At 43.4% G+C, this 10715-nt stretch overlaps 1 protein-coding gene across 1 annotated transcript in view; it reads right to left on the bottom strand.

Moving 5' to 3' along the window:
* Positions 1–209: 209 nt before the first annotated feature.
* SLCO3A1 (solute carrier organic anion transporter family member 3A1) overlaps positions 210–10715 on the bottom strand; it is a gene marked incomplete at its 3' end in the record, with an annotated part of 138012 nt that continues 127506 nt past the window's right edge. The window contains exons 8-10 of the mRNA XM_080626242.1: positions 8172–8347; positions 5010–5074; positions 210–589 (exon numbers count right to left, since the gene is read on the bottom strand). Coding sequence (XP_080482368.1) covers positions 210–589; positions 5010–5074; positions 8172–8347 — 621 coding nt within the window. The remainder of the gene's footprint in view (positions 590–5009; positions 5075–8171; positions 8348–10715) is intronic.

Below are 10715 nucleotides of genomic sequence, written 5' to 3'. Positions count from 1 at the left end.
GCTTTCTCTATCACCCCGCAGGATGTCACAAGTGATCCCATTAAAAGTTGCTGTTCTCAAGAATCCTGGCTGGGTCTGACTTTGAGAAAAAGACAAAAGTTTCCTGTGTTGCTGTTGTTTTTCAGTTGTGTTTCTTCATTCGTGCTCTCTTCTTGTTTTTATTAAAAAGGACCCTTGTATTATTAATATAGTTCACCCCTCCACAGTCACTATAAAACAGACTCCATATTTTCACACCACTCATGATCTTCAAGGTTATAGATAAATTTTGTCCTATGTGATTGTTTTTGGGGCACCGAGTCCCGCCCCAGATTGTCTAGGGTAAGAGTAGAGGCAAAGAACTCACTGGTGCTGAGCCCACTTTCATGGTTCTTGATGTATCTTTTATAGTTTTTCCTCAAGCACTGCCAGGTAGTGGTATATAAGATGAATGCAAAAGACTTCAGGGCTATAGCAATACTAACATACAGGTATCTATAGACCACGTTGTCGTACAGCGCGCAGGCTCCTTGCTCGCCACAGAATGTGCTCCAAAACAGACACGTGGAGTCAATTCCAGCCCCAAAGATGAGCGGAGGTGGGATAAAACCTGTCAAAATAAGAGAGACAAATCATGCTTTTATGATCCTTATGATAGAGAGAGTGAGGACGTGATTGCAGTGAATGGAAAGAGAGGATACTTTATCAAGGTTAATGGTCCCAGCTGCAGCCTGTAATTCTAATTTCTGAAGTTCTAAATCAACTTAAACAAAGTCTGTGGATGAGTTTTTAGCTTGGGCTCAATGTCTAGGGAAGAGATTCCTGCTGATATCAACATGCAGGAAGGATTTTATTCAAGTTTAAGTGGCTTTTATTAAGCTTCTCATTTGCCTAATGAGACTGAGTGGAGGGGTAAATGAAAGAGGAGGAGGAGGACAGCCTTACAGCTTGCTCTCTGTTTAGAGACTGGTAATTCTGCACTTCAGGGTTTTCATCTGAAGGATGTCACAGCACTCCAGTTCAAAGCCTGAAATCAGCTGGGGCACTGAGATCTAGTTTTGGACCTTTCCCTAACACAGCAGAAGGTTTTCTTTGGGCCTAAGGAAAAGAAACAATGCCCTCTAATAGATGCCAAAGATTATATCTGAAAAGAAAGGAAAATTTCAGTGCACCATCAAATGAAATATCACAGCAGGATTCTCCCACAGCCACCTCAACTAACTGCTGATGAGTGTTTCTCAATCCTAGTTTGCAGCAGAGTAGCAATCTTAGAGTAGAATAATCACTCCAGTCTCATTTAACTAATAAAGACAATGTTTTTCTTCTCTACTTTTCCCCATTCCACAGGGACATTGTAGAGGCCTCTGTTTCCCATTACCCTGACAGTGGTTAGGGCAGCCACGTTCCCAGCCAGCGCACACGCTCCACGTGTGCAGCAGTCAGAAGAAAATGTGGATGTTCTACATAATGTAAACCATTTCTCTTCCTTCTGCTATATTTACAGGGAAGGCTGGACACAGATAAACCTTGGAAAGAACCTGATCGATAAAACCACTTCTGTGGGTTAACACAGCAAGCAAAGGAGAGCATCGTATCCACTGAAATCCAACAGCAGGTAGGCACAACATACCCTTGACAATATCACTGCATCTATAGGTGCTGTGATGCCTGAGACTCTATAAATACATGCGCAGACAGCCACAAGCACTGCTGTTTCTAGACAAAAAAGTGATTAATCTTGGATCCAGTTTTATCATTAACCTGGATTTCCAGGCTCAGAAAAGATACCTTCCCTTCAGCTTGTCATGAACAATAGTGACATTCATGACATGTATCCTAAAACTACAAATAAATTGGTTGTCTTGACTGTTCCCTCCTGAACTGAGATCTCTTGATCTCATTTTGTTGGTGACAAACTCTGCAGATTCTGTTTGATCTTCCTTTATGCTAATAAACACAGGAGTTAAGAAAGGCTATGTGGGCTGTTGGGACTCATTTTAATCAATCATTAATAGCACAAATGTAGTAAATAACAGATAATACAAGGCGATTTTTTTTTTTTTTATCAGAAACACCAGTTTCAGTCATCACATCCAAAATCTGGATATGTTCTGAAGAAAAACATCAGTGTCAGTTCTCTGTTCATCACTTCAATGGCTGGAAATTCCTGACTGGGCTGGTTCTGCTTCTTGGTTAAAAGAAGGGTTTTTTTGTTGAAACCCATGGACAGCCACACACTCAACCTGGCATTTAGAAATTCAGCTGGGCTCCTGCTAGGAACAAGCAAAGAGCCTGTGCTACTGAATGCAGTTTGTGCACCCAGTCCTGCGCTGGCACTGGATGCCACCTCAGGGGTCACATCCAGATGTGGCAGTGACCGAAAAGGCAGCAGTCACACGCTTTGTGGACTAAGAGAAAACTGCATTTGGATCGTAATTTTGAGGTATGAGCTCCTATTTGTTAACATGCAGAGAGATGTTGATACAAAGCTTTGGAGATGTGCAGGCTGAACTTCAGAGAGAGCTATCATCCCCATCTGCTGGCTTCAGCTGGCTTTCCAGGTTTGCAAGATAATTTGGCCTTGAAATTGCTCCTCATTAAGACTTGAGGAAGGAGACCTGTTTTCACTGAACTCTAAAGCTACTCCTATGTGAATGTAGGCATGGACATCAAAAATGTATGAAAAGCCTCTAACAAACGGTGTTTTAGGCCATTTTCACCAAAAAGGACAAGAGACTCGCAGGAGTGACTTGGTGCCTAGACCCTCTGAGACAAGGCAGCTGAGGGGTTGCACTGCAGATTGGGAAGTCCTTCTGAGAGCAAAACACTGTAGTTTCGTCATGTTGGAAGAAGAGAGGCAAACAATATGGGCTTGTAGGAAAACCAAAAGGAAGTGCTCTGGTAAGCAGAGGCTGTGTTAGGATGAATGGTGAACACCATCCAGAAAGGATTCAAGTCTTACAAATCTAGAACTCTTTGCCATTTCAACATTTGCATTCCAAACCTTTGGCTCCAATGGCATTGCTTTACTCTCTTTCCTGAGAAACTCCAGAAACACTTTTATATGAACACACTGTTATGCTGCCCTCTCACAGTAGAATTCCTGTGCAATAAGATAATACATCCAGGAGGATACTGGGAGAATTCAGTCATGTTTCATGTTATTATAGTGAATATTGAAGAGATTCAATCATGTTTTACCCTGTACTGCAAAGTGTTGCAAAAATTTCTGCTGTGTATATATATATATATTTCATTGCAGAAACTGTAGGGCTGTATAAAAAAGCTGCTTCTGTCTTACTGAAACCTATTAGCTGCAATTGCACCTCCGGGTCTCATACCTCCTATATTTAATACTCTCCTTTGGTTCAAGAAGCAGCTATTATCACTGTCTTCTTAAGTCAAAGCTTAAAGGTGAACTGAAAAGCTTTTAGAATAAATCAGTGAAGCTACTCTCGAACCTCAGGTTGTTAAGGGCAAGATTTGGATACCTATGCTCATATTGAAAAGTACCTTTCTTTTCATTTTCTGTGGTTCTATCTACATTGCTGCTATTCTTCAGGATGCATTGTCTTATTTCACAGGAGTTACTTAGTGACAGAGCAACATACAAAGATTTGAGTTTAAATTCATACTATGGCTTCTTTATTGGAAGAAAACAAAATATCTATTCAACTTATACATGCCTGAGCCTGGGTTTAGAGGAATTCAGGATGCTGCTATCTCAGGAGGCTTTTCTCTTTTGAAAGGAAAAGAGAAAAAGAGAGAAAATCTACCCCCTTTCTCCCTTGGAAACAACAGCCCACAGCCATCCTCCTCACACACGTGCCTGCTGACACCCCACATTCAATCAGCGAGAACTTAAGACAGGCCAAAACCCAAGAGCAGCACCGGCAGCTAAAGAAAATGCTGTCTTTACAGGGCTTGAACCAGAGCTGACCCAAATCAGCCCAGAAGCTTCCCTTTAAGTTATCTGAGCTCTGGATAAGATTACTTGATGGAACGTTATCTGCGACTACAGCTACTTCACCAAAAGCAACGCAAATCTAATTGGTTTTATTGTAAGCTGGTCCGGGACCATCATTTCCCTTTCAGTTAACAGGGAATAAGGTATTACAAAAAAGAAGCAAATAAATGAGGTCACTTATTGACAATGTATGGTACTGCTGGATTTTTGGCCCTGTACTTTCTAATGTCTTGCTGTAGCCTAAAAGATGGCACTTGACTCTCCAGCTCATTTCTTTGAGACTGGGGAGGGCCATACAGGGCAGGTACTGCCTGTGTCCGGCAGGTAAAAAGTAAATTCCATTCCTCAACATGCAAAAAACTCCATGCATGACATGAACACACAGAGGTGGATCGGAGGATTCTGCTCTGAATCATTGAGATTAAGAAGCTGAACTATAGGAGCTTCCCTTCAAAAGGGGAAAAAATTCCACCCAGAAGCAAGCAGCAGGCAAACATCATTGTGTTCCTTTAAATTCATACATGAGAAGCACATACTGGTCCATGAAAACAGCCATATGCATTTTAATGGGATATTAACCCACAGGAGGATACAAGGACTCAGCCTTTCTCATTTTAGTGTTTTCCTTGCTGAGAGACCTAAAGGAAGGAGCAAACATACCATGTGACAAACACACCATGTAACACCAGTCCTGTCCCTCAAAGGAGGATGAAAAAACATATCCCTCTACTTCAGCAAATGCAATGCAGCAGTAATTCTGCAAGCTGCTGACATGTTAATAACAGCTATAGAAGAGTAACTGGTTGTGTGGGACCATGGCAGAAACGGTAATTTCTCATTCAACACTGCATTTTCTTCCATTAACACAATTCGAATGGCAGGAAAAGTGCCTTCAGGAGCCCTGATGCCATATCCTTCATAGAGAGGCCTCAGACCCCATTGTGTCAGATAGCACCCATGTCAACCACAGCACCGCATGGCATAGAAATCCACTTTATATGTTAAAAATATCACTTTCTGTGAGAAAGGAAGGGAGAGAAGGACATGAAATGTTTGCACGTACCTAGCAAACGGAGAAGCAGGAAAAGCACCCCCAAAGCGTAAGACTTGAGTTCGGGGCTCACAGTTCTGTAGGGAGAAGGGAGGAAGAGAGTGAAATTGATTCTTCTTGCTCCACTTTGATTAACACACCTCATGGCCATTCTGAGCTGTCAGCCAGGATGCCACCACCACCTCTTCAAAAAGTCATTAAGGGGGTTTTTCTTCTCCCTTCGCCTGAACTGCCTACAGCCCCAAAAGTAATTGCATCAGTGACAGGTTCAGGCATTTAGCTAAGTCATTAATAACAACAGCTAATCTTGTCGTCAGCTGGGGAAAAATGAAATTCCCATCCCAGTAAACGACCATTTACAAGCTCCCTATCATGCGTTCAAGGCTCAAGATGTTGAGAACTGAAGGAAGAGGATACTTTTTGTTCTGAAACTTTTCAGACTACTGGGGACAATAGAAGGAAGGGAGGATGATGGACCAAAAGGTTCCGTCAGCTTGTTAAATCCAGCCTCCCAATGAGGAAATGCTCAAGACTAGTTCTCATGGGTGAGTGTAGTATGCAGATGTTTTTTATGCTGGGAAGACAACAGTTGTGCTGCCTTTTGCTATGAGCAGAACCCACTCTGTCACATTAGTGTTATCCTTCAAAGGTGCTTTAAAACATAATTCATGGGTTTCTAATTTGCTTAGCTCAAGGATGTTACTGACTAAAGTCATCCTCTTGGGGTAGGCTCAGCAAAGCCTTTGGAATTTCAGAAATCATTAATTTGTTCTTAAGTCTTATAACAGCATTTTATTTCCCACAGTACTTAAAGGATGGGAAAACAGGACAGCGATCCCCATATGAACAGAGTCATCACACGGGGGATCTTTAAAGGCCTGAGTTGCCTCTTCCATTAGCTCGCTACAGAGGTCCTCAGACAGCATGGGTAGTGGCATCCATAGTGGCAGTGGTGGTCTTCTGTATGAATATAGATAATACCAATAAACCAGCCAGAAACAGCATGTGGTTTTAAGAGAGCACCATTCTTATTACATGCTCTCATCTCATACATTACACAAGCCACCTAACACCATACCATGGCTCCTGCATGAAGCTTCTGACCTCTGGGTGAAATTTCAGCACAGTTTTCAGGCAGAAGCCCAGGCTCAATAGAAAGCCTTTGTGCCAGGAAAGCATCTACCCTTGGAAAAATGTTCCAGTGGTTAATGGATCGGTTCAAATAGGATTCTACAGTTCGTTGGGAAATGAAGGAAAAAAAGAGTATTCAAGTTCATTTTATGGAAAGAAACAGATTATCATGTGAAATATTCACAATGGACTTTTAATTGGTGGTGGTGTCCTTTCATCCACTCTTTATATTTAAGACCAAAGTCAATCCCCACACCTTAAGCCGGAGTAGAAGTTGCCACCTGTTGAGATGTCCTTTCCTCACTGACTACAGCACTGAGTAAATGACTTGCTGAGACATCTAATTTGTAGACACTGAAAGTCACTTTTAGAGTAACCATAGGAACTGCTGATGCCACTTGTCACTGCTACTGGCACTGGGGACATGCTTATACGTCAAAGCTTTCTTTTACCAATCCAAGACAGCAGTTGCAAGAGAGCATGAGGTCACACATGGTGAAGAGCTCTTCCCTGTGTATTTTAGTAGCTCTCAGAGATTCTGAAGGCAGTGGAGTGATTTGGATGTGTGAATTGTTTATCCCCTACAGCTGTGAGCTGAACTTTGTTAATATTCCCTCTGCTTTTCTTATTCCCTTGTATTCTTCTTCCTGCCTGGCGACTGGCTTACCTCATTTGAGACTGACACAAAAATGTCTCCATGCAGGATCCTACAGGTGCTGTCAGCTCCTTTGAACAAAGAACTCTTCAAACTTCAAATTACTTTTGCCACAATATTTATCATGAGAAATTTGATTTCCCTTTAGCTACTGTAGATGCAAAGAGAGAAACGAACTAGGAGGTGGAATATCTCATTTTGTATCCTGCAGGGAGACATACCCTCACAGAGCTGTTCTGCCCAAGATCCACTCAAGAGTGTGTTTCTAATACAGACCTTATTGATTTAATTTTATTGGAATTTTCCAGGCAGCAGAATGGATCTGCTATTTATGCCTCTGGTTATTATTCTCAGTAAGTGACAGTCTGGACAGACAAGTAATGCTGGATAAATGTGGGCTTAGATATATACGTATATCATAAGGTGAAGTGTGCCATGTGTCTGGGAAAAACACAAGGTCAGTTATTAGAGTAAGCTACTTTTGCCTACCCATTCATATTGGATCAACTCAGAGATGTCCTTCAGACTTACACAAGTTCCTTCTCTTCTTGGACTTGGGCCAGGTGAGAGAAGTTAAACTCTGGCCAGGGAGGGTATTGAGCAAAGCTAGACTTTGCCACAGCCTTTCATTTTCCCAAGGTTTCTATGACCTCTAGACTGTCTCTAAATGTATCTCATCAAGCCATTATGTGTTGAGCACATGGGGTGCCCCTTTCCTAATGCAGTTGTAATGTCCTTACTATCTGGACTGAAAACTGCGCATCTGTATTTCCTTTCCCATGCTAATCCCAGCCTCGGTAAGAACAAGCCTGCCACCTTTCTATGCAGCATCTCTGCAGGGATCTTCTGTTTGCGAGCCCAGCCTTTCAGCACTCCCGTTTTATCAAAGTTGTACCAAGCAATTCCTGTATTCTCTCTAGCAGGTCCGTACTGTAGCCTGGTGGGGCTATGCCATGGACAAAACCAGGTGCCACCAAGTGAAACAGTGGCTTAGAGAGAAAATGATTTAATTTAACACTTGAAACAATGGGGCTGAAATTCAGGAGGACTGCTCAGGCTTTTCCCAACTCCTAACTGCATGTAGAGGCAGTAAAGTAGGAGAAAGCCTATGCCCATAGCTCCTTTTGAAAATACAGGCAGTACTTTAAAGGTGTCTTCACCAGGGAATGCTCAGTTTAAGGAGGATTTCCTAATGGCTTGAGAGCAGGTTCAGCCCAAATTCCTGGATCTGGGGACAGTCAGTGCAGCCTGAAAGGCAGATGCCAGGAGCTGTGCGGGACCCTCAGCTCCCTGCAGCTCCCAGCAGCATCCCATTGTCCCTCCAGCCCTGTTCCCACCCCAAGAGCAGTCCTATCAGGCTCATGGGTTCCTCCCGGTTGCGGTCCTACCTGATGAGTATGATGACTGACGGTGTCTGTGCCATGGCCCCGATCATGCTGCACACACACATCACACAGAGGAATGTCAGGAAGGCCTCTTCGCAGCCAGGACTGGGGCATTTGCCAGGAACGACGGTGGCATTTTCAGCAGGAACCGAGGTGAGGCATGAACAGCCACTGAGGTTCTGCAAAGGAGCACAACACAGGTTCAGCATGAGGGAGAGCCACGGTCCCCAGCCCCTGCCCTGCTCTGTTGGAAACAGCAACTCTGAATCCTCTAATGGTCAATTAAGTAACTCCTAAGTGCTTGTTTGACGGGGGTTTGGAGGTAATTTCAGAAGCCCATCAGCTCTGATGCATGCTACCAGCAAAGGAAAGCTGTCCCTTGGCTTGTTTCTTTTCTTCTGCTCCTTTCAAGTCTCTCCCATAAATGTCACTGCGACAAAATTATTACCACGTTATACCTCTTTGGAGGAGAATAAAGAAACGATCTGTGTCCCTGCGACAAGGAAGGTCCCCAAATGATGGTTCTAATTACTTTCTTATTTACCTCCATCCTCTTGGCTGTTGCAATTAAACTGGAGTACATTAAAAGCAGGTAAATCTGCAGCCTTGTTCTTGGCTGTGCGTTTGGTGCCTGCTTCCAGCACCCTGAATCCTGGGAAGAGCCACTCAGGATGGGTGGCTGTGGCTCACCAAGAACTGAACTATCACAGCTTGACAGCACAGACACTGCTGGACTCAAGTGCTAATAAATGACATTTGGTTCAGAGGGATCTGTGTTGAGCTAAAAGCTGAAGTCAGGCAAGATAAACTTTATCAATCTGTGATCAGAAGGAGGGTGAAATGACTGCATTTTCCTTTGATCTCTCCAGTAAGTGAAGGACGTGAAAAGCAGCTTTGTTTGCCAGTCACAGATTTAGGGAATTCTCTTTTTTTTGGTCATATTTTCCTACTTGCCCTCCTGAATTTCTGAGTGTGGGATGTCAGCGCAATTAAGGCACACAATACTACCAAGAAATCCCTTAATGAATACAGAATGAAAGGATCATAAATGATTCATGGCTTGTCTTCATCAGCCCGCTGGGTTTGCAGGTCACATGTTTGTAAGAGGAGTAACACCATAAAATAAAACATGTTGAAAACCAGCTAAATCTCCTCCTCTTCCTCCCTACTACGTTCAAGCAGAAACTCCTTTGCTTTTCTGCTGGGTGCTCTTAGGACCATACAAAAGCACACTTTCTGGTTCACTGCCTCTAAAGATAAGCATCCGCGGGGATACCGCTCCAGCCTTTCTGACACCAATCCCTTTCTACTGCATAGGAGTCAAATGATTTTCTTCTAAGGAAGTGCACAGAGGGCAAGAGAGACTGCAGTGCAGAACTGCAGGAGAGCTGGAGGAAACATGCAGGTGCCTTTCTGGCTGGCAAGCAACAGTTAACATAACAAATTCCTCCGCTGTGAGTTAGAAGCTGCCACCTGAAGGCTCTGAGATGGTGACAATTAGCACCACTGCAGTGGTGTCTGCACACAGACAACAGGAATGTGTAGTTCCTGGCTTTTACTGCAGTGCTTTGCTAGCAAACAACCTGGACACAATCCTGTGGATTAAAAGCCATCAAAGTCCAGGAATATACACACCTGCACTGAAAGATCCTGGGACAAAATTCCCACCATGACAAACATGCATAACTGGCTGCTTCTTTCCTCTCATCAGTGAAGAGAACGTACCTGTTTCTGGCAGTAGTGAGGCAGATTCTCTCCCCGTTGGTGTGATTTTTGAGGCAGGTCCTCACCTCCACTGCCTGAAAATTTATCCCTCAATCTGCTTTTTCAACCATTCTGCACCAAGGTGCTGGTCCAAAGCAGTGCGAGCAGTTTGTACCAACTACATCTGCTTGCTTAGCGTTGTACCTCATCCTTACCTCAGAGATCTTTGATCTTTTATTGCTGACACACTCTACAACTCACAGACATCAAACAAGGAAACATCAAAGATGGAGTTCTACCTTTGTCCTGTGGAGAGGCAACTTCTTGCTATGTGTGCCAAATTGCTATAGATTCTCTTGTTTGCAATCCCACTGCATTCAACTACTCATTATCACAGCCTTCCACTGCCCAGCTGCTTGCACACCCAGATTTATTATGTGCATCTGAAGATGCAGAGTTTGCACCTTTAACAGCATCCTGAGTTTGGAGTAATTATCCATGCAAATCACCCATGGTTTTAATTACTTATTCTTTTAAACTCTGGCTCTAACAAGCTGGTACTTCAGAGCAAAGCTGTGAGATGCCAGCATAGTAATGCCAGACTGGAATTCATGAGACTCCTGCCAAAAAGGGTGAGGGAAGCAACGGCATCAAACAAACTAGATGCACAGTCAAATGCTTCATAGGCAAGGGCCAATCCCAGGAATAGCTTAAAAGATAAATTCCTGAGGGTGCCAGAACTCTGCCTATCAGAACTGATATGCCTAAGGCTTTTTGGACAGGTAGACCTCTGCAACCAGCTCAGTAAGAGAGAAGAAATGAGAAAGAAAAAGCTAACTGAGC

This window comes from Psittacula echo, assembly GCF_963264785.1.
Source record: "Psittacula echo genome assembly, chromosome: 10".
Lineage (NCBI taxonomy): Eukaryota > Metazoa > Chordata > Aves > Psittaciformes > Psittacidae > Psittacula > Psittacula echo.
The sequence above is the reverse complement of the archived record's forward strand: the minus strand, read 5'-3'. Positions and strand labels throughout refer to the sequence as shown.